This window comes from Paroedura picta, chromosome 2 (assembly GCF_049243985.1).
Source record: "Paroedura picta isolate Pp20150507F chromosome 2, Ppicta_v3.0, whole genome shotgun sequence".
Classification (NCBI taxonomy): domain Eukaryota; kingdom Metazoa; phylum Chordata; class Lepidosauria; order Squamata; family Gekkonidae; genus Paroedura; species Paroedura picta.
This window is the reverse complement of record NC_135370.1, coordinates 93283759-93308419: the sequence shown is the minus strand read 5'-3', so window position 1 is coordinate 93308419 and position 24661 is coordinate 93283759. Positions and strand designations below refer to the sequence as shown.

The following is a 24661-nucleotide window of genomic DNA, read 5'->3' as shown; positions in this document are numbered from 1 at the left end:
CTAAAGTATTTCCTGCTATCACACAGGCTATGAAATGAAGTTGCTTGAGCTTATAGGGGTAAAGAGCACTAGTAGTGCAAGAATGCCATGAGAAAGCATTCAATAGACCAACAATGGGCAGGAAAGGAGGTTGACTGGAATGAAGTGACAGGGCTCTTTCTCACTAGTAGTTCCTTGGGATCTTAAGCCGAATGTTACATATAAAAAGAAGAGAATAGACTGCACAGAAAAAGCCACACGCATATCATAAAACAAAATTTATCTTTAATCTGTAAGTGTCAACAGCAGTACAAAAGATGGAGTGATGGTGAATAGATTAAGGGTAGAGAGGACAGTCTTGAGGTAAATGAGCATAAATAGGCAGTCTTATAGACACTCCCCTGAGGGGTCAGAGCCCCTTATCATGGCATATATGGTATCACCCAAAGATGACATGTTTAACATATCAGGAAAGCACCTTGTGCAAAAATAAAAAAAGGAAAAAAAGAAAAAATCCCCTCAAATGTAGGTAAGGTGCCAACATACACCAGAATATTATTGGTATAAAGACAGTGTCTTTCAGTTTCGTCTTTTCCATTAATTTCTGAGGCAGAGGAGAGAAGACTTTTAAAAGTACCACTGAAAATTATTTAATATTTATAATTTACCTCACGTCAATACTGCACAACAAAATCCAAGAAATCTGTTTATGCTAAGAAGCAAAGCTAAGAATGATTCTTTTTTCCCTTAAATTAAAAGCACAGATACCTTTTAAAAATCAACTTCCTTAGCAAACTTTTTTCTTTTCTTTCAAACTGTTTTAAGAGGAGAGTGTGACAAAGATGTGATGGCAACCTTTTAAGTTCATTTAAAAACTTTACACTGGACTGTACAAGATTTTTTTTTGATAAACTATTTACATTTTCAGACTTTTAAAACATATTCAAAGCAGCAATAGATACTAGGGTTTTTTCCTCTACATGCCCAAATTTTTTTACCAGCCCTGGGCCCAGGTAGGTACCCACACTGTATCTTGAATTTCTACAAAGAAAACCTGTCCATTAGATTTTGCTTGTGGATGTCAAAAACAGCAGCCCTAGCATCATAAGAGCCACACCCACACTGTTGCTATAGGAACCAAAGCATAGTACCTTGACAAGGGGAGTCCCAGTTGTCTCCCAACAGCTCTACACAAAAACTTTACACTTTGAAACAGCAGCTAGCATGTCAGTCCAGCATGTCAGTGAATTGTGCTGATTAAATTAACATAGAATACAATCTCACAATATACATCACAAACAAATTACAATGTTGGGGGGGGAGAGTTACAGTAAGATAAGTTATGTAGTAACAGCTTATAAGCTTGTCTTAATGTAAAAAAAAAGAACATTTGCACATGGCAAATACAATAAATGATGGAACAGAAACACTAAAACATTCCTAACTTTTGCTACAGGCTGATGAAGGCTACAAGGGGAAAAAAACCCTGTGCTTTTGAGAAAGCAAAACACATATGACAAAGGAAGACAAACGGAGAATGCACACTAGCAGGTCTGCAATGTGCAGCATACAAACAGTTAAATATTTGCACATTCCCCATACTTTTAGAGAGCACCAAGGACCTCAACTTGTGGTTTTTGAAGAAAGCAGAAGTTACAAAGCAAACCATGTCAACTAAGCTGCTTTATAGCTTTCATATTGCCATAAATACTAATTGGGTACATTTTCCTTCAACACACATACACACAGACATACACACACCAGTCCCACCCCTCGTCTTTGACCATGAGTGGACTCCCTCAGAATACATTTTGTCAGCTTTAAAAAAAATGGATCTTGGACTTTTGAAAAAGGATGTAGAACCCAATGAAATAACTGTGGTCTCCAAAAGAATAATCACCTCAGTAAATGCTTTCTGTGTTCTAGCTAGGGATCAAAGTATTGATATACATCTCATATATTAACCAAGAAAAATCGAACAGATCAATGGCTGATGTTAAAAATAAGAACAGGATGGGAAGGAAACAAAAGAAAATTTGAGGAAAAGGTCAAGTGCTTTTATAAAAAATGAGGTCACATGTTAGCTTTGAACAGGACATGCTTAAGTGCCAACTTCGGTTTTTAAACATGCATGCAAACGTTAGGATCCAACATTACATTTATTGAAAGCATGGAGGACTATATTATACATTCTATCAGCTGCTTTTCTAGAGCAATTGTTAGCACGGTCCAGTCCACATATACACATACAATTCTGCTTAACTTTAAACATATACCTAAATATTTGGAGTTCAGTAGAATGGCTCGGTTGTTTAAAGTTAAGCTGCTGCCTGAGGCTATCATTTTCATACCACCTACTCTGAGGTAGAACCATGGGCTTTTGCTGGGACTATTCCAGAGTGTGTGGTTTGAGGATTCCAGCTTTAAGTGCTTTGCTGGACTGAAGCATCGTGAAATTTCTTACAGGGAAATACTTGTCTACAACACAAAGAAATTTCAAATCTTCAGTAAGACAAAGAGCAGGAGATCATGTTTTAACTATGTATTAGAGGATGCTGGCTTTAGTCAATCAGTTGCCTTCAAGTTACTGATGTAATTTCCCCCCACAAGACTTTGTATTATTCTGCCTCTCACACTCTGCATAACCATGTGAACCAAAGCAGTTGACCAGTTGTAACCCCACTTCCCCTTTATGCCTCCTATTGATGGCTACAAGTACACTGACTTGGCATTCCATGAAGATCCCGTAGCTTCTTAACATAACTGGGGTACCAGTTCAGAACTGTATTAAGAGGAGGAAGGATCATAGCTCAGTGGCAGAACATGTGTGTTACAGGCATGAGTTTTCAAGCTCTGGCATCTCTGTTGGTGGGAAAGAGCAGTAAAAAGGGGGCAGGGGGCAGTGTTTGAGTCCCAGGACAGCATTATCTTGTCACAATAATGAACTAGATGGACAAAAGGACAGATTCAGTCTAAAGCTGCTCCTTAATGCCGAAGCAATGGGTCTTTCCATCAGAGCATTTTTTTCTCCTTATAAACATAAGCCCAATGAAATTGTGTTCAGTTTCATTAAGACAATATATTTTTTTCAAATACTAAGTGAATTAGTTATCTATAACTGGTAGAAAAAAGTTCTGAGAGTCTTCTTTTGGCAGTAAATTCCTTAAGAAACTTTGCCTTATTAATGAATTAGGCAGATAATCCAAAATATTGTTCACAGTTGAGACACTGGCCTGAATTCTACCGCTCCACTAAAAGTCTGGAATTTGCCTCCTGTTTTAACTGCCCACAGCTTATAGTTGGATACTGCCCACAGAGTACTAAATATCTTCATGGCACCATAATTTAAAATTTTTCATTTTTTAAAATGGGGCATAAGAGGACTTTGGCTGCCACTTTTCCAGAGAGTAATTATGTAAGCCTTCCTATTTGATTTAACATTAGTTTGATTATTTTTTAATTAAATGTAAATGGCATTGCTTACAAAGACTTGGCAAATGATGTTCTTCCAGAGTGTCTCTAGGTTTAGCCATCCATATCTATACATTTTACTATGCACATCCTTTGCTTTCGAATAAAAATCAAGATATTTCATCAGTTTTGCTTTGTAGCAAACGGAAAATCATGTCATAAATTTACTATGGGCTGTACTAAAAATTGTGCACATCTGCAAACCGTTCCTAAAACATTTGCTTTTCACAGAAGCCCTAATTAATTGAAACATACTAGTTTTGTTGGTGTACATTGAAGATATGAACAACGGACTGATTACAGCTGCAATCCTAAGCATTCATTTCTGAGAATACATGTTTAGGATTGCCCTTATATTGTTAAATTTATTTCCAGTGAATTTAATGAATCTACATAAGTAGGTATGATGGCAAATTAGTAACTCTACTACCTTGCAACAATGGCATTACATCATGGGTCCCAATTCAGAGAAAGTTATATTCCCACTGAAATCAATAGAACTCAAGTAAGTTACAACTACCTTGTTCCACTGATATAAATGTGACTTATATTTGACTACTTTCTGCTGAAATAAGCAAGGCCTATGATGCTGTACTTATCTGCTGGTGTATCAGTCCTTAGGATGTGAAGTTACATCTCTCTGATTAATGTGTTAGCAATTCTGAAAATATAATGCCATTACTAGAGAGTAAAAAATATGGAAATTGTTATTCGGTAAGTGAGTGCAGTATTTTTTTGAAATGTGTTGATGAAATATGAAGGGCACAAGTGAGGCATCTTGCCATCCTAGCTATAGGTCCACAATACTGCTCCCACACTGCAGTTGTAAATTCAGCATCTACATGAGGTACAGTGATTTGTCAGCATTTAATATGGACCAATGTACACTGATACAGAACAAAAGTAAATACATAACTTATACTTCACTAAGTATCCATGAACAAAAAATAAAATTCTATTTCCTATGTTATATTTACACATTTAAAAAAAAAATCTAAACTGAGATGGTGAACTAATTAAAAACTTTGTTTTAAGCTCCATTTAAGAATTTTTTTAAAAAAACTGTGTTTTTCCTTACGATTGTCCTTCCTCAATCTCTACAGACACTTTAGAGCCACAGTCGGCTAATAAATACAATAAACTGCCCCAGCACTTATAATAGTGAAAAACTTTTTCACCCACCCTGTCCCGTAATGGTACATTCCACCATCTAGCTGTTCCAATTGGTGTCAAGAATGCAACTTTATGCTATATAACATCAACACAGACATAGGGCTGGAGCTAAAACAAAGTATTCATACATACACAAATTTTGCATAAATAAATGAAATAAAAAGACATAAAAATGACTCAAATCCGGCAACTGTGAGGCAGGCCCACACGAGTCAAAACAGATGACTTTTGTTCATGTTGTTTTTATACAACAGTTTCACATTAGTTAGAAGTGATAAAAAATACCATTTATATCCAGTGCTTATAACACTTAGGCTGTGAGTGTGTGTTTTTGTACTATGAGCAAAATCAAGTTTCAGTCCCAAAGAACAGTCCTTTGTTCTCCGCCAGCCTGCAGAATATTATTTTGGCATGGTCATAAAATTTAAAAAAGAAATTAACCCCCTAATCTAAATGTCTGCCTTTGTGCAAAAATAATTACATAAAATACAATACTCGCAAGACAGCATTCTATCTATGCAACAAAAATGTATGAAGAAACAAGAAAGAAATGAGTTGCAGAGGTTGGAGAAAGATGCATAACAATAAGAGAAACCTGTAGTAAATTAATAAATAGTCATTCATTAGAAAAGAACGAGTACCTCCCCTCCAAGCTATATGTAGCAGAACAGTTCGAATTCCAAAGCAATTTTAACTGCAAAGGATATTTTTTCAGTACCTTAGCTATATAAAGAGGGTGTTCACCAGCTTGACATAGCAAATGCCTTTATCGTCTTGGCTAGACTATTTTATTGCTTCAGCTGTAGATGCAAAAACACTATTCAAATAAATAGTAAAGATATGGTTTTGTTCAAGATTACAAAATGGCTGCTAGCTTGATGAGAATGTTGATATATCAGAATAACATTTTGCCTTGTAAACTCAACAGTCCCATTTGGTTGTGCAAGCTGAAATGTCTACTTTTATGCAAAATTGATTACCTTTACCACCAGCAATTACTATTGAAAAGTATAAGGTTACTAATAACTTTTCCAGCTAATTCTGTAAGAGTGTATGATAGCATAACAATACACTACCTGGATATTTTGCTAATATGGATCATATTAAAGCCGATATGGAAATGAAAAAGGACTGAAAACTAGGCCAGAAACCTCTGTATCAGGGTTCCCTAACATGGTGCCCATGGGCACCCACCCAGGTGTACCATGGCAGCCATCAGTACCTCCCAAAACACCTACTCAGCTTTTCAAACAGTAGATAGAGTTGTTGTAAGGCAGGGATTGCTAGTGACTGTCCTAATTCAAACAAGAGTTTTCTGCAGCTTCAGTAGCATCTGCAGCTGCCATTTCTTTTCTCTTCCTTTTTCTACCCAGACTTTTCTTCATTTCCTTTTATTACCCATTTGCAATTATTTTGCAAAGCAAAGTTCTGCTCCTTGACCATTTATGCACTGGGAACTTCACTGCCCCAGCTCCCATGCAGGAGAAAGAATCGGGGGCAGATGAAGAGCAACGGGCCAAATGCTCCCCTGTGTGGGTGCAGGAAGAGGTGGGGCTACCTGCCATGACTAAAACTCCAGCCTGCAGCCCAGCATGAAACCTCCAGTGCTTAAATGGCCTCTGTGAAGCCATTTTAGGTTTGGATCAACATCTCATAGCAGCTATTTTTGGGAGGTGCTCTCTATCCTCTAAAGTCTCCCACAACCTCCCACAACAATTCTAAAGTCTCCCACAACCACAAAAGGGTTGGGATCTCTTTCTATATGCAAATCATGCATGGTTATGGAAAGAAAAAGATCCTTATCTGCCCTGAACACATAAAGCTGCCTTATACTGAATCAGATCACTGGCAAAACAAGGTATCATCTACTCAGCCTGGCAGCAGCTCTCCAGGGTCTCAGGCAAAGCGTTTTACATCATTAATTGCCTGGGCCTTTTACCAGGGATTGAACCAGGGTTCTTCTGCATGCCAAGGAGATGCTCTACCAGTGAGCCATGGGTCTTTCCCTACTGCATTATCAGTAATGTCAGTTTTGGACTTAAAAGTGGAATGTGGGCTGTAGCCTAGGATTTCTATGGGAACTGGATCATGCTCAATTTTTTATGATTCCTTGATTGGCTATTTTTGCCAAAGATTCTTTGGCCATCATTCAAGTGCAGAAATGTTTTTCAATGCACTGGGATGCATACTAAGAAAACGTATGAGGGATACGAATGCTTTTCTAGCCTTCCAATGGATCCTTAAATACAGAGAAATCCTTAACTTATTGCCAGTTCACAAACCTATAGTACAAAAGGAGGCTGTTTGAAATTGTTTTTTGTTTGTTTTTTGTTTTTTGCATGGCAGCTGCTCCATCTAGATCAGTATCTAGCATGCAAAATATTCATGGCCATGCTTTGTAATGGAGAAAATCATACTCAGCAAATGTAGTGCCTGGAGCTATAACCACATAGATAATGGGGTGGCTAGTAAACCAACAGTGCTTATGTGAAGTAGACTTTAGAGATTATTAACATTTTGCACAAATAAGTTTACCACCTGTTTGGAGTAAATACCTCTCTGGAATAATTACATGAATTCATGCAGAAGACCTTATAAACAAAAGATATCTTTCCTTCCCATACAAGTATTTTAAACATTAAGAGCCAGACATATTTATTAACTGCTGTGGCCAATTGTAAAACTTGCTAATGAGGTGGACTAAGTAGAAGTTTCTGTATCCCAAATCTAGATTTTCATGTATAGATTTTTATGCTGCATAAAATTGATCTAATTCAGCTTTCTGGGTCGATTGCTAACACTCAACATCTTATTTGGCCCAATAGCTTTTTTCATTAAGATCCAGTTTATAAATTTACCTCAAGCCCCTTTATCATTTAAGTCTGCCTTATCATCATCATTATCATCAATTAAATAATGTATTAAATTTCAGCAACATCTTTCATCCAAATACCTCACAAATATTGTTCTATTTTTTACAATATGCTTGGAATATTGCTACGGATCATCTATCTTACAGGACAAGCATTCACATCCTTCAAACCATATCTTTTAAAGCATATAATGTGACTGGAGTCTTTTTAAAAAGTGGACTATAACTATGATTCAAGGGCAAAGTATAGGGATGAACTTGGTAGTTGTTTGAGTTTTCTGGGACTTCTTATCTGAGACATTAATGGTATTTGGTGGCTTTTTCCTATGTGGGTTTGATAAATAGGTGAACATAGTAATGACAGTAAGAGAATATTTCAGTCTATTACAGGAACAACATGTAGAAAGCGGCAGCATTTTGTATCTCTAAAAATTCAGGAAGACTCAGTGGAATTTCTAGCTGTCTATAGTTTCCGTATACAATAGAATTGTTTAAGAATATATGGCTGGGATTCAAAGAACTACTTTATGAAAAAGTAGTTCTGAAAATGCTAGCCCAGTCAGGCTCTGTGTTACTTTTTACCCACTGAACAATAGACACCCAAGTCATATTGCAAACTACTATAGAAACATCCCTCAGTTTCAAAACTGGCTAGCCATGTAGTAGGAAAGGAAGGAAGTTACACCTCAAGAAACTTAACTCAAAAACACTCCTGGGCATGTGGGACTATTTGGGATGAGCCTTTGGTTCTGTCCTGTGTGAAAAAGCAAAACCACAGCCCAGATGGTGCAAGTATTGAAAGGATTCATACTCCTTTGTTCTGCATACCATACAATTTTCTGAGGTGTTTTTGACATGAATAAACAATTCCCCATATATGTATATGTTTTCCTTTGAATATTAAGTGCCCTCCTAGTTTAAGATACTCAGTGACCACCTGAAAATACAATGCCATCACAACAGTACTTTTAAAATTTAATGGACCCCTGACATTCTGGAATGAAGACACGATTTAAGAGAAATGATCATTAAGACTGAATGTAGGGATGAAAGCAAAAGGATAGAGAATGGATTTGGAGGCGGCCTTATTCTATTAAGACAGGCCTGTCTACAGCTGGTGTTCGCTCTTTTGTGCTTACGTATGGTTTTCATCAGATGTTACATCAAGAGGCAAATGGGCAAGTGCATTGTGGAACCATGTTCATTACTTTAAGAAAATCCGGTCTCCAGATTCCTGAGTACATTACCATTTTCTGGAAATTACGTTGTTTTTTTTTTAAGATGGGGGGGGGATTAGGTTTAAGATGCCAAAGGATTGTCTAAGACTTTACAGTGTCTCCCTTAAGACTTTTTAAAATGTTAAGATTTAAAAGTTAGGAAAGTTTGGCACATCAAAAGATCAGCTATACATGTGGAGAAAAAATGGAATTTAGAGACGCTTAAAAAAGATGAGCTAAGATACACAGTTGCACATATTTGAGGACTTGTTCGTTTCATGATAGTATTTTTTTGTTCTGTTTTTGTTTTCTAAAATAATTCAGAATAAAAACACATTCACAACCTGTAGGCTGGCACAGCATACCTGAGTGAGAATGTAAAACCCCCATTTAAAACAGTAACTTAAACCTTTTTATCAGCATCCAAGAAGAGGGGGAAAAAAGACAAAAAGGTAAGACTTGTAAGACAGCTATTGATTCATATAAGTTTTCAAGTCCCAATGTCTGATACTTAATGTCTTCACCTAAATTAAAAAAGGTTTATGAAAAATTAGGGAACAATCTGTGTCACACATTAAGAAACATTTAAGACCATTCTGCAGATGTAACTGTAGGAGCCACACATGCATGCAGGCTCATTTAAGAACTTTGTGTTCAAAAAAACAAAACAAAAAAGTCAGAGTACTTTAATTTAGCAAACATCCTCAGTTGGCAGTAACAGCCTCATGGGCTTCATTTTCACTGCTATAGTCTGATTTGGGGTCATCTTCAAAGTCCTCATACATTTCCATCTCATCCTCCCCGTTTATCATTTCATTTCCAGCAAGGCTCCCACTGTCTGTCTTCATGCCATAAGTGCTCTGAATGACTGGGATGCTGGGCTCAGGGCTAGCAGAGGTGCTGGAGCAATCGGACGTCATCTGAGGTGATGGTGTAGTAGTTGCCATAGTAATAGCACCAGGGTAGACCACACCTGTTCCTGTGGTGATTGGAATCTGAGGCTGTTGCCTGTAAGGAAACACAGATATGGGTATCAATTTGCTTCAGTTCCTATATATTTCTTATTGTCATGGAAAGAACAGAAATATTACTACATACGTTGAGCTCTTATACCCCAAACATATGTGGAAATGTATCCTAGCACTTTCATTGAGACTCTGTATAATAAGCTTTCAATTGCAGTGCCTCTCTGCAAAGAGTCATCACATTTCACAGCATGAGATAAAACACAGCAACACACAGGACGGACCATTTAAGAAAATCATGTGGACTATAATTGTGTGTCCTCTTATATACACAGACAGTTCAGATACAACACCAAATATTCTTTGATGGTAATTTGTGTAATTCGCAGATTTGCACACAGTTCTTTCTCTCACAGTTCTTTCCTTCTGTTTAAGTTTAGAAACAAATTACATGTGAACTGGAAAAACTATGGATCACACGCAACTTCCAATGAGAACTGCAAGCCAGGATTTTATGTGATTTCCATTTTTCACATAAGGTAATGGGACTAGATAAAAATCAGAAAGGCGCTGTGGGTGGGTTTTGGAATTTATGCTATCGGAGGATGTACAGGATCATTTTCCTTATTACATTATAGAACATGTTTGGCTTCTCAATAGTGTTTTAGGTTTTGTTGTATGAGCCATATATAGCAGGAATAACTAGGAGCAATCTGCAAGACTGCCTTTTCCCAAAACCACCCAAACACTAAATTGGCAACATTCTTTGTCTGCTGTTCCCTTCACATTCATTTTTCCTGACAACTCTCTAAATTACTTAGTGTAACTCAACAGTATTAGGTAAAATATTTCACCCTTTGAAATATACAATCCCTAAAGAATGACATAACATTAAATATGATCCAGATATTTAGTTCTCAACATAGCTAAATCTGTGGATATTTAAAGTCAGATATGAGTGCTACGAACACACAAGGCAGATCTTTCTACAAAGCAGAAAAACTGCGGTGCAGAATTTTTAAAAAAATGTATAAACAAAACATATAGGGGTTAACCTCCCCAAATAACAGAATCAGTATGTGTACCTTTAAGAAAGTAATGCCAACTCAGTGGGCTTATGGGGCCCTGTGGTGGTTGCTACGTAGCCAGAATATGATTGACAGTCCTGGTTTCTTTTATTGAAAGGCAGAATGGACAGGGCCCTTTCCAGGGAAGAATCATTGGGGCCAGAGCCAGCAGCAACCACTGGGTGACTCCTACCATGCAACTAACATAAATCACCCAGGACTGTTCAAAAAGCAGCAACCCCACACAAAAAACAGTGTGGTACAGGGTTTAGTGTTTCAAACTAGGATCTGGCAGACCTAGGTTTAAATCACTACACTGCTGCAGAAGCTCACTAGGTGGCCTTGGCCTAGTTAAACATTCTCAACCTAACCTACCTCACAGGGGAAAAGAGGAGAAGCACTGCCATTGCCCTCGGCACCCTGCAGCCATTGCTGGGTGGAGGGCTCAGCAGCGAAATAGCAAGGCGGTTCCAGAGTGCGGTAGCACTCCGGGCATGTGGTCCTCCATGTGGGAGACATGTGTTGTAGGGACAGGGCTGGTGTTTAAAGGGAGATGGCGTGACCATGTGGTCTCTTTGCTGCCTGCTGCTCTAGCCATCTGCTGCTTCCCACCCTCCCATCCTGTTTTTATGTTTCCTTATCTGTTGGGATGTTCATGTTACATATGGTCTCATGTCACACCCGACGATTTGTATGGGGGTGGATACGCTTGGGCATAACCTGTACCCGCAGGCCAGGTTGCTGGCTGTTATGGGAAGTTTCCATAAGAAGTTGAACATGAGTTGGGGGGGGGGATTCCCCATTAGGGAGTCACCAACCTCACATGTTGGGGTAGCTGGAGGAGCTCTAGTAGAGGTTGACATCCGTGGGCTTTTCTATACTTATCTTCCTTGGGTCCGGCAGGCCTGATGGTTAGGGGGAACTTGACTGGATGTTTGCTTGGTCCCCGCGGTTGGGTCTGCTGATGGTTACCCCTCCCTGGGGCTGTGGTCTGCTGGCTGCAGCACGGGAGGGGCAGTTTTGGGAGATCCGCCCGTCTCATTTTAAAGTCTGCCTACAGTCATTGAATGTTAATAAAGCTGTGGCCCTGTTCATGCCAAAAATAATTATTTGTGCTAGCATGTTCCTTTAGTGCTGCAATTCCCCTCCTGCCTAGCAATGATGTAACCTGTGTTAGCTCCCCATTGTGATACTATAATACAATGTTCACAATCAATTACAAGCTCCAAATTTAATACAAGGTGGGACACAGAAGAATAACTGAAGTAATATTAAATAATGGCAGTGGGATTAACTTCTGCAAATAAAAGATCACAAGGTTGCATTTTCACAGCCATCCACAGCATAAACTTGTTCATGAGGATGAGCACACATGTGCTTGCCACCATGAGATAGAAGGGAGATAACTTTCACCTTCCACCAAGTAACAACTAGGTGTAGGAGGTTTAGTACATATAGTGTGTATCATGGAAATTAAGATTTATTAGATTAGAGTTGATGATTAGCTTCAGATGAATGCTAAGAGTTAAAGTGGTAATTCTTCTAGCATTAGTCTTTAGTCATGACTGTAGTTCCAAATGATATTCATTCTATAATAATCATCAATATGAAAATATAATGGTAATGTTTTAGCATGTATTATTACACTGATGTAATTAAGTAGCCCACATTTTCCAGGAAAACATCTCAAGCTTACAGGAGTTTTAAGCATGCGTGAATGTTATCTAATGAGAAACAAAAGAGAAGTGGGGGAAGGAAGCACAAATAACCTGTCCATGTTGAAATTGTTTCCTAAAAGGTAATGAAACATGCCACAGAAGAGGTGAAATCCTATCTTTCTACTTAGTTGTTTCAAAGTACTGAAGTTTTCTTTTAGCTTCACTTTGTTTGGGTGATGGCTCCCTATCTTGACTCAGCAGAAGTAGATCTGGCCCTGTAGATCTATTCTATCATTACCTCAAGGCTAGAGTATTGTAATATATGGGTCTGTCCTAAAGGTGTACCCTTAGCATTAACAAAACAATGAAAAATACCTTACTGGTATTTCTCAAGTATTATTTACATCACATACAGATCAGAGAATCTGACTTGCTACTTGTATAACTAATCCTGAATGAACCAGATTTTCCACAACTTTTTATTCAGGTATATTCTACTATACCAATGATTAGCTAGGGCGGCAATACTTGAGAGCTCCACACTGCTTTGGCTCCTCTTGAAGCTCAGTTTAAACAGAATTGGGCAGGGTAGCAGGAGTTGAGAGTGAGATTAGAAAAAGAGACTGATAAATTGCATTTGATAACAAAGGCACAAGACAATGTATCCACCTGGACTAAACTGAGACCTAGGGCATTTCTAAAGGTAAAGGTAAAGGTAAAGGTATCCCCTGTGCAAGCACTGAATCATGTCTGAACCTTGGAGTGACGCCCGCTGGCGTTTTCATGGCAGACTCAATATGGGGTGGTTTGCCAGTGCCTTCCTCAGCCATTACCGTTTACCCCCCAGCAAGCTGGGTACTCATTTTACCGACCTTGGAAGGATAAAAGGCTGAGTCAACTTTGAGCCGGCTGCTGGGATAGAACTCACAGCCTCATGGGCAGAGCTTCAGACAGCATGTCTGCTGCCTTACCACTCTGCACCACAAGAGGCTCTTAGGGCATTTCTGCACATCAGCAAAAATAGCGTTTCACCAGCTGAATGGCATAGCACTAAATATTCTCGCACCTCCCGGCCACTCCTCACCTTTTTGCTCTCTCGCTCTTGTCTGCTGCCTTTTCACGCTTCTCACCCTCCACAACTGCTGCTGGAAATGGCGGAAGAGAGCAATGTGCTTTATACACAACTCTCTTCCACCTGTCAATCAAGCCAGGCAGCCAATCTCCTTTCTCCATGTTTGAAAGGTCCTGCAATGCCTGCTAATTTTTAAAAAATTCATACTTCTCTGTTTAAATGCCTATGCAGAGATGAAATAATGAGCCTTTAGATACTTAAAACATTAATCTCATTCCTGGAAGAATTTAGAGAAGCATGCTTTGTGTCACAACTTTGGAAAATATTATTTTATTTCTGGCATTGACTGCAGGCTTGTAATTCATTGCTCCAGACTGATCTCCATTTTTAAGAAGCATTTCACATTCCCTGTAAGAAGGGAGACGGAGGCAGGTGTGAAGGTGGGCCACTGAGGCGGAGGTAATGCTTCTTCACCTTCATACATTTATTTGGCTGGTGGCCTGCTGGTTGTCCGCTGGGGGATAGCGCTTTTTAGGTTGGTGAATCTACTTTTTGGGATTCACCAACTTGTGTTTAAAAATGGCGGATATAGCGAGTAGTTTGCTGGCTGGACGCGGGATGTTGGTGACTTCATGTGGAGCAGCTGGAATATAGTGTCTTCAGAGGGTAGGTATGACGCTAAATTTATGGCATGCAGAAAAGCCCGTAGTTTTTCTGTCTCATTACCAATGCTGGTTTCTCCATGTCTATTACCTATCTGCATATCACACCTAAATCTGCTATTGTCATTTGCCCGCTAATGTCATTTGGTTTTTGATATTTTTCAACTTTCCAGCTGTATCCGAAGAAGTGAGCAGTGACTCACATACCCTACCACAAATGTTGCTAGTCTTTACGGTGCTACTGGACTCTTACTCTTTTTTATTGCTACAGACTAACATGATATAGAGCCTCTTGTGGCGCAGAGTGGTAAGGCAGCAGACATGCAGTCTGAAAGCTCTGCCCATGAGGCTGGGAGTTCAATCCCAGCAGGCAGCTCAAGGTTGACTCAGCCTTATATCCTTCCGAGGTCGGTAAAATGAGTACCCAGCTTGCTGGGGGGGGGGTAAACGGTAATGATTGGGGAAGGCACTGGCACACCACCCCGTATTGAGTCTGCCATGAAAACGCTAGAGGGCGTCACCACAAGGGTCAGACATGACCCGGTGCTTGCACAGGGGATACCTTTACCTTTAACATGATCTATCTCCACAGATATCACAGATATTCTGCAGATATTCCATTGGTTACTTATCAATTACTTGTTTAATTTAAGGTTCTGGCTTTCATCTACCAAGTCCTTAATGACCTAGGGTCCGGACTGAAAGACTACAACCTCTGGCTGTGTTTTATTGTTACAGCTTTGGTCATCTGAACAACAGTGACAGCATTTGCCCATCTTGTGGGTAAGAGCAACAACTGCCCCTTCATATACATTTTCTTTGGGGGTTCCCACTATGTGGTACAGCATGCCTGAAGTGGTCAGGAAGGATCCTGTACTTCTATCATTTTGCAGATTATACAAAACAGAAATGTTCAAAAGGGAATTTTTATAAAGTAATCAGAACTATAATATAATGGAACAGTTCAGAAGGTCACTGCTATAAGGGATAGTATTATAATGTATTGCAATGCTTACTGTACCTTTCACCTCTCTTCCTACTATGCATGTATATAAAATACTATCAGTCAGCTTTTTGGACTACAGAAAAAACTCTTTGCTTTCTCTTCATTTGGGCATATGTATACACATGTAATCACTTTCATCACTTTCTATGAAAAAGCTACATTAATCATTTCTTTACAGATGACATTTAACTGTGAGCTAAAAATTATAGTTTTCATGACAGTATTTGGGTACTTCACATAAATGGCATACTGTGATTTTTGGGGAATTTTGGGTCATTCCAGCCTAGCCATTATTTGAATTTGGATACATCTGATGACGTGGCTCACAAAAGCCTTAGCCTTATATTTGTCATATGTGATATTCCACAGTAGCTTTAAATTCTTTCAGCGCATCCATTTTGTTTTGTTGCATATTTGACGACTAAGCAGTCATTGTTTTAAAGTTTGGTCTACTTAATTAGGCCTTCTGCCTGGGGATGTAAATGCTTTTACTGAATATATATTTTTATACAATCAGATCTTCCCCCTTCCCTTCCCTACCTCTAATAAACCTTGTTGATTCACCAAATAATCTGGCTACAGTAGCAGTGCCCTTAAGCTGAAGAAGTAATGCGGCTGTCTGGTTTGAATCTCTGAGATTCAATTCTAAATAGTTTCCTTACTATCTAAAGCCACCCTTTCAGTATAGGCTAGAAAGGCTTGTTGCCTTATCATATTTCAAGATATCTAACTCTCATCATATTACCAGATATCAAACCCTGATTTTGACAAACCCACACCGCTGCAGTCCTTACCACAATATAATTAACTGCAATGGGAGTCATGCATGCCAAGCCAGAAACAAGGCACAGAACCAAGTAGTCAAGGTCAATTATCTGGTTATGGAGCCCACAATAAAAGAAGATTATTGTGATGAGAGCTATAAACAGAACATTGTGAATTTAGAAGAACTGGCAGAGAAGTCTCATAAATTGCCAGCAATTCTGGGGGGAGGTGGCATTGAGGTTTTTGTTTATAAGTCAATAATAGGAATAAACCTGCTGACACAACTGTTTCAGTGGTTTTTTGGCCTCAAACTGAAGAATCATCATAGTGGTACAGCCATCAAAGTTTATAAATGTTGAATGGTTTCTTGATGCCTCCCTGAAGACAGGTATGATAAATACCTCTCTACACCCTTCCCCACTGTGGGGAAAAATTTCGCTCCAAGAATGAAGCTCCCTGTCCCACTCTGTCATGTTTCAATCTCTTTGTTTTTATTCAGCCCAGAGAGTGTCCGGGAAGGACCATAGCTGACTTTTCACTAAAAACCTTTAGTCAGAATGGCACTGAGGCATTTGTTCACAGGCTTTTCTTTCAGATGTTAAAATTTCTTTTTAATGGAGAGATTTCTTTCACTATCCCAAAACACATTAGCTTTACTTTGTAGTTTGTCTTCTAGAGCTTCCCTGAACTCTCCCTCTGGTCCTTAGAAAGTACCACAACTTTCTCCCTTTCTGAGATGACTAAAGCTCTACCTCACGTACACATATCTTAGAAAATACTCTCCTGATTTCCCCCTACAACTAGGCAGGTTTCCTTCTTCTCTTCCTTAGATTGAGTCACTTTTCACTTTGGCCTAATTTTGGAGCAAACCCCTATGTACACAAATTTTCTCTGCCAAATCACTGCCCTAGTTGACCAGACACTGTGTGGCTTAGCTCTGTCAATCACACTTTTACTGGAGTTTCCCTTCAGAGGAGATTTTCAGCTAAGGATTTGTAAGACTTCTCTCTGACCAGTCTCAAACTAAGAAACCAACTCAAACTGATCTAACTTCCCTCCAGCCCACAACCAGCATAACAACAACTACTCAGCTGTGGCTTGCCGATCACAGGGCTCAGAGCACCGCATAGTCCTTGCTTTTATCTGCCTAGTGAGGAGTTTTTAACCCTTCACTACCTGTAGCTGTTGTTACAACACTCACAATATGGTTGTAGGCATGGCCTGGCATCCAGTGGGAGATGGAGTAAGAACATGGGGAGTGATGATGTGATATCACTTCTGTAGAGAGCCAGGAGTGACATTACACCACTGGGCCAACAGCCATTTTTTATTTTTCTCATGCCAACACTCTGAACAGTAGTAGGAAACAGGACCTGGGGACAGGGGATCCCCCATCTCTACCAAGTGCAGGGCAGCTGTACCTGGAAAGTACATTTCTAGCTTTGTTGCTGGGAAGCAGATCACAGATTTCCATGTGGACATCTGACCAAATGGAATAGCCTTTCCATCAGAGAAGCTACTGCTCTACTGATGACATGGCTTCTAAGGATCCAAGCCAAAGTCCTTATTTCTTACTTTATTTCATTTACGTTTCATTAAATGCTGTTAAATGAAAGGGAATATAACACAATTTCTTCTTTGGAAGAAGAATATGTGAACCTTGCTTTAGTAATATTATTCCATTTATAAGAAGGAGGTTAGTGTAGGGCAAAGAAACCACATGAAAAGCAAGAACAAGGAACAATTAAGTAGGTTGCTGAGTAAATCAGATTTACCAGATCAGCTGATTCTGGGTATTTTATTCTAAATGTTTGGTGGCTGTATAGTATTGTTACTTAACAACCACAAACAAGGAAGTACTAGAGTGCTATCCATGAAAAAGCATGAAAAATCTGGCTGATTCCCAATGAATGGGATCGTGGAGATCTTGTGGATGTGTTACCAGTCTGCCAGTAATGATGATCAGGGATGGTGCACCAAAGCCTAAAAACTTTTCATCTATGGGAAATGGCCTAGAATAAATAAGCAAATCCTTCACAAAAGATCTAATATCTGTGAAAGGAAAACTACAGTTAGAGTTCTCTAATGAAAACAACTTCAATACATACCCTACAGTAAAAAATTGCCTCATTTCCTGTCTTCGAGATCTCATCAATTGTTTGTATTCTCCAATACGCAGTTTCTTGCCATCAACAATACATGTGCGTTTTGGTCGGGGTTTATATTTGTAATTAGGGTACTTCTCTAGATGTATTTTACTTAGCCGTGCTTGCTCTTCATAGTAAGGTTGTTTCTCTTGATTGGACATGGATTTCCATCGGGAGCCTGCATGGAGAAAGATATCTGTGACTTCTCAAGGTTTGAGCAAAGGTAATTCTCTACCTTAATGTGCCAGGGAAATCAATCCAATTGGCATAACTTCTTGGAATCCATTTCTAGGGTCTGTGGTGTAATCAGTACAATCTAGAAATCTTCCCAGTCCCTAGGCATTCTCAAGTTTCCAAGATGACCACTTCCTTAGCCATACAACTAATATGTACCACATTATTTAACAAAATAATATTGTAACTTGCTATCACCTTGACAGGATAAGGGCTTGTACCACAATATTTGCTAATGAAACAGTTTTCCTTTAAGTGATCTAATTTAATGAAAACACAATGATGAATCATGATAACAAACTCTCCCTATATTCACCGATTTCCTCCTCAAAAAGAGTTTAACATATTCACTGACTGATTTATTGTGCTTCTTCAAATAACAGCTTAGAATGCCACATGGCAAAACTGCCTGTTGAAACTGAGAATATTTTCAAGCCAGTTAGCAATATGACGCGGGAGTCTTCCATTCAAAACCAAAAAAGGCAAAAATCCCATGACGTGTTCCTAATCCCTTAGACACATTGAGATTAGTTCTTTAAATCCCAGTTATAGTATTAGAGGTACATTTGGATCATACTCAATCTAAGGTTTTTCATGTTGATTATGCTTGTGTATTTTGTCAATATGAATGTTTCTAAATTTCTTATAATAGATATAATTATTTGAAACTTCATCAGCCCTTGCTTTTTCAGAAAATCAGAGATTACTCTTTATCTAACTGAGTTTTCTTAAGTAAGATGCCCTTTGCATAATAAACTCTAGTTTATTATTGGCTTCCTGACCCTTATAAATCCTGTTGCACATTATAATCATTTAGTGATAAGCAATAAGTACACTGGGCGGCACTTAAAGTTGTATTTGATATAAAGTGAAAAGCACATTTGCAATGCTCTGTGCTACTTTAATTACTGTAAACTTCAATCACGAACTACACTATAAAAGAAAAAATATATAACAGTTTACGTAGAGGGATAAGCATTCAAGCCCATGGCATTCATTATGAAGAGATACCTAAACAGTAATTTTTTTGAAGCATTCAGCTGGATAAAATGATTACAGCTGTGGTAAGTGTGGGTGGAAGCTATTCTTTTACCACGAACTCTTATACATCAACAAATGGAAAAGTTCTATAAATATTATCCAGAGTCAGCAACACTCTGTTGTCATCTCTAATAGTCCAGATTTTTTTCTTTTTCCTTTTCCTATCATCCTGGAAAATATGTACAGATATTATATGTAAATTAAATCTCTCTTCTTTAGTGGGGCAACTCCTGCCAGGTTGTACTCCGTGTTTAGCAAACATGCAGTTTCTAGCACTACTGAACTATTTGTACTGTATGTTTACATTTTAATGAATACTGTTACTATACTCTTAATAGGGATTTTTTCCCTTTCAAAGAATGCACACAAATAATATAGATTCTCAATAGCTGCCAAGACTGGAACAGTGCAGGTTTTATATGAAACTGAAAGGCTATTCATAGAACTTACTAAAATGGTAGACAAATAAGAGAACTTTTATGTAAAATATCGCAAGTTTCAGAACAGAGTTACATTTATTTCTAGAAAAAACATTTTCTCTGCAAGAGCAAAATGTGTTAGGTAAGAGTAACAGCTTTGTTAAAAGGCATTCTAAAATCTGACAATAAAATCATGATACTCAAGTCCTCACTAAAATGCATTTTTATCATGAAACTAATTTTAAAATGCGCATTTCACTCTAAATAACTGGGGAGTAAACATCAGTTTAAACATTTCTCTACACAATCTGACATATGTTATCAATTAATCCAGTTGAAGTTTTCTAAAAACTCAGCTTATTAGTACAAACATAAACTCCTTATTGCCAGAGGATGTATGTTATGCTAGTTAACTTTAACTTTTCTAAAGAATCAATTAAAATGAATTTGCAGGTTTATGCTTCCTCTTCTCAAGAAGTGTTTCTGTATTCCAAATACCAACATAAAGATGGACAATTGCTTTAAAATAAGCCCCCCCCCCTCCACCAGGATAACTAATTATTGGTCAACATTTTCTTACAGAAATATCACACTACTAATTCATAGTGATTTCTAAGGCAGTCTTGCACCTGGACACTAGTAGAAACTAATATACCTGTAGAAACAGTTGTTATTTTCTCTCAAATAGCAAATCACTTGAAAATTCAAAATCTCCTAACTGCCTAAATCTTATTTGCATAATTTGTATATATAAAGGGGCATTCTCTCTCTTCTGCCTTTCTTTAAAATGCAAAGCATATCAATAAAACGTTTTTCTGCAATAAATTATCCTTGTGTACCTTAGTTTTCAATTCACTTGATGTGATTTGTACGATCATGAAAGCAACAAGTTTTCACAGTGTGCTATGGAAAGGCAAACATTCAACTCTTATTTTAAAGGTTATGCTAGGACAGTTGCCATTCCATATCCAGCTAGAGGAATTTCTATGTCTGAGGTTTTCTGCAAATACAGCATCCTCTTTGAATCACAAATCCAAAACATATTGTCCTCCAGACACTCAAAATCTCAAAGTGGTCACGGTCTCTGATTGTACAATTATTTATTGTTTAATACTTACCAAGTATTTTGCTAATATTAGAGTTATGCATGTCAGGGAACGCCTGGAGAATTTTTCTGCGTTCATCCTTTGCCCAAACCATGAAAGCATTCATTGGTCGTTTGATATGTGGCTCACTGCTACTTCGGCCCCTGGCATCCCTGTAGACTCGAGCTTCAGCCACAGTGGCGCCTCCTGTTGGCCAACAATAATACTGCTGTAGTTTAGCTGCAGAGCCATTCATTGCTTTACTTCCTGTAATATCAGGGCAGGAAGAAACAAGATGGATGCAAACATTATTACACTATGTGGATTGTGTGACACTTATTAAGTTCTCCCATACACTTCCAGACCTATGAGATAAAGCAATTGTAAATTTGGTTATTTCAATTTTATCATTCATGTTATGCCCTCCAAAATCTGTAAGAAGCCAATAAAACCAAGGAATTTCTAAGATCAGGGCACTGTAACTGTCCTCAGCAGTCTACAAAATCCTCAGCATCTACAAAACAAGATCAAGGCACTGTAACTGTCTTTATTAAAATATGTATGTTCTAGATCTAGATATAACTGCTAAACTAGAAAAGAAAAAATGATGCAGGACTGTGCCTTCCAATTAAAAAACACTCTGAACATCATGGAAAGCAAGGTGAAAGCAGATATTTTAACATAATTATTAATGATATGTCATTGTTTATACTTCTGTTTTACTTCTACATGCATTTTATTAAAACTATTAAATTAAATGAGAAGTCATAATGGGACCAAAGACATTTGAATAAATGAACCTACAGTGCAAAACTTTCTGATACTTCTAGGTGTCTGGCATTCTTAATTCACTTTTCTTTCACTGAAAAATTTCTTGAGGTGTTCCCAGTTAAATTGTGTGACCAATTAAAGTTTCTTCTTTGCTTACGCATATTACCATGGCTGACAAGTCTATGTAGCCACCTCAAAGTCAATTTAACAGAGAGTACCATATATGTGTACTTTAATTAATAAATAAATGCAGTCATGAAAGTTTTATGAGACATCTGCATTTCTGAGTCCATCAGCTTTGCAATTATTGCCTGAAACATTTGAGAACCATACTTGATACCCTTCTGAAAGACTGTGATACATTTACACAATGAGAAAGTGACATGATGAATAATTTTAAATTCACTGTGCATCAAAAGAACAAAGCATATCTTCCCTGAAACAATTATGACAGAACTGAGAGGAAAATGAACTGTATTTCACATCTCTTCCCACTACTTCAAATACATCTATGACAAATCCTCAGCATCTACAAAATGACATAGCTTGATGAAACCTAAACTGGTATAAATCAGTAAAGCTCTATTGAGTTCATAGTGGCGGGATGATTTGTGCAAACTCAGAACTTGAATCTATATTTTTATGTAGAATCCTAACTGCCAAATTGCTGTTTAAAAACCACTGTACTTTAAGGTTCACAACAATTATTCTTGTTTTTGTTCTGTGTAGGCAATTCATTTTATGGATAAAATCTTGGAACAGAGGATGCATAACTAATATGCTACCTTTTTGCCACTGTGCCCACAGTACATTAATTTCATTTAAAATGCACTGACCATACAGGATAAATTGATTTCACTTTATATGGTGTTGACAGCCATGTTTATTGTGCAGTGAAATGTAGTGTAGCTTCAAGCTGACAATATCCATCAACATATGGCAATGTGCTGACTGCTGGGCCAGATGAAGACATACATTACCCTGGAAGCAAAACACTTATTTCGATGTGACACTGTCTTCTCCTGAGGATCACTACGGTAATTTATGAAGCCCTCAATAGCATTACTTTACAACTGACACCAGTTCTGCAATTGCATGCAGATAAAAGACGACAGGTCTGCTGTGAATATCAAATGCAGAAGTATTTTAATGGTACCCTAAGTTTAACTATGTTACATTTACAAGCCGTAACTATTACAGCAGCCTCTCCATCACAAGCACTGGATATACAGAAATGTACTTCATGTATTCCAAAGCCAATATGATCAAACTGGAGTCTTATGATGCATCACCAAGGTTTGGAACCAAACAATTAATATACAGTTTCTTTCAAAACTTCTCATGACTGTTACATTGGTATATTAGTCCTATGATTGTGAAAAGCACATGCATTTTGGCAGTTTATTTTTTAATTCCAAAATCTTCAGATTGGTTGAGACATTCCTCTGAAGCATACGTGGTTGATCTGTCCCTACTGTAACTACATTTCCCTGGCATGAAGTACAGTATAAGCATTTATGAAAAGGTTTTAATAAGACCTTAACAACAAGCACATAAAGAGCTCCAATGACTCTAAAAGAATCTCAAATAAATGAACAAAATAGTCTGTCATCCCTTCTCTTTACATATGCCATGTAGATAAAAATAGAAATGACCTCTTACATTGAAAGCTTTTCCATAATTTATAGTATAATCACTGATTCTTGTACCTGAAAAGCAACAGTTGTTCATAGTGGTGGTGATGTGGAAATTCTTTACCCAATGCAGAAGAATACCAAATGCAGTGCTTTCACAAGAGCTTTTTGATCTGGATTATTTACAACCATTCAGACAGTTGCCTATCCATTGTCCTTCTGTGGTTTCCCCATGCTGAGATTGCATTATATTTTGAGGCCATGGAATGGAGACAGCTTTAGTTGCCTTCACGAACGACCTCCAGAGCCAGCTGGACTGCGGTGAGTCAGTGCTACTATGTTATTAGATCTCATGGCAGCATTCAACACAGTCAATCATGAGCTTTTTGCTCGCCACCTCACCAATGTGGCTATATGGTGGTTGGTCTTACAGTCTCGGACCTCTTTCCTTCAAGGTCAGCTACAGTGGGTAGCTATTGGGGAAGAGCAGTCTTGCTACTGCCTACTCCCTTGTGGAGTGCCACAGGGCACAATTCCCAATATTATTTAACATCTATATGTGCCTTCTTACACAGCTGGTATGGAGGTATGGGCTAGGATGTCACAAGTATGCTGAAGACATCATGCTCTTCCTGTTGATGGATGGATGGCCAAATACACTATGAGACATTGGCCAGATGCCTAGAAGCCATGGCAGAATGGCTCTAACAGAGCTGCCTGAAACTTAGTCCCTTGAAGATGGATGTCCTGTGATTGGTGAAAAAGGGCCAGAAGAGGAAGCATGCCTCTCCTGCCTCAACAGAGTGCAGTTAACAGTTTCATGGACCACCAAGCTCTTGGGGGTGATCCTTGATGCCTCCTTATCTGTGGAGGTACAGGTCATAAATGTAGCTCGCCAGGCATTTTACCAGCAGCACCAGGAGAAGCTACTACAACTCTATCTGGCCCCATAAGACCTAGTAACAGTGATCCATGTGATGGTCATCTCCAGGCTAGATTTGTGTAACTCTCTATGTAAGGTTACCTTGGTCCTCATTCAGATATTAAAGCTGCATCAAAATGCGTTAGCATGTAGGGCCAACAGCTGTGGATCAGATTCTAGGTTCTGTAACTGACCTTTAAAGCCGTATGTGGTCTGGGTCCTGTGTATCTAAAGGACCACCTCTTCCAATATGTCCCCTGCAGGGCACTACACCAATTTGCTGATAATCCCTAGTTCCGAGGACGTGTACCTGGTCTCAACCAGAGCCAGGGCCTGTTGGATTGAGTTTCTATTGAGATCTGGATCCTGATAGAGCCATCAAAGTGCCACAGGTTCTGCAAGACGGCACTCTTCCACCAGGTCTATGATTGATAACAGGACAGTCTGAAGAACTATTGGCTTCCCTCTACTTTCTCTTTCTGGGCTGCCTCTATTATTATC

The 24661-nt window shown here is 38.5% G+C and overlaps 1 protein-coding gene across 28 annotated transcripts in view; it reads right to left on the bottom strand.

The window, feature by feature from the left end:
• Window positions 1–247: 247 nt before the first annotated feature.
• Window positions 248–24661, bottom strand: part of SOX6 (SRY-box transcription factor 6) — a 607104-nt gene continuing 582690 nt past the window's right edge. For 26 of the 28 annotated variants that reach the window (XM_077321651.1, XM_077321668.1, XM_077321671.1 and 23 more), the window contains 3 exons: window positions 20867–21100; window positions 18016–18232; window positions 248–9720 (listed from right to left, as the gene is read on the bottom strand). In XM_077321651.1, coding sequence (XP_077177766.1) covers window positions 9417–9720; window positions 18016–18232; window positions 20867–21100 — 755 coding nt within the window. In that variant the 3' untranslated portion in view covers window positions 248–9416. The remainder of the gene's footprint in view (window positions 9721–18015; window positions 18233–20866; window positions 21101–24661) is intronic. The other 2 variants (XM_077321649.1, XM_077321647.1) reach the window with 1 other exon arrangement.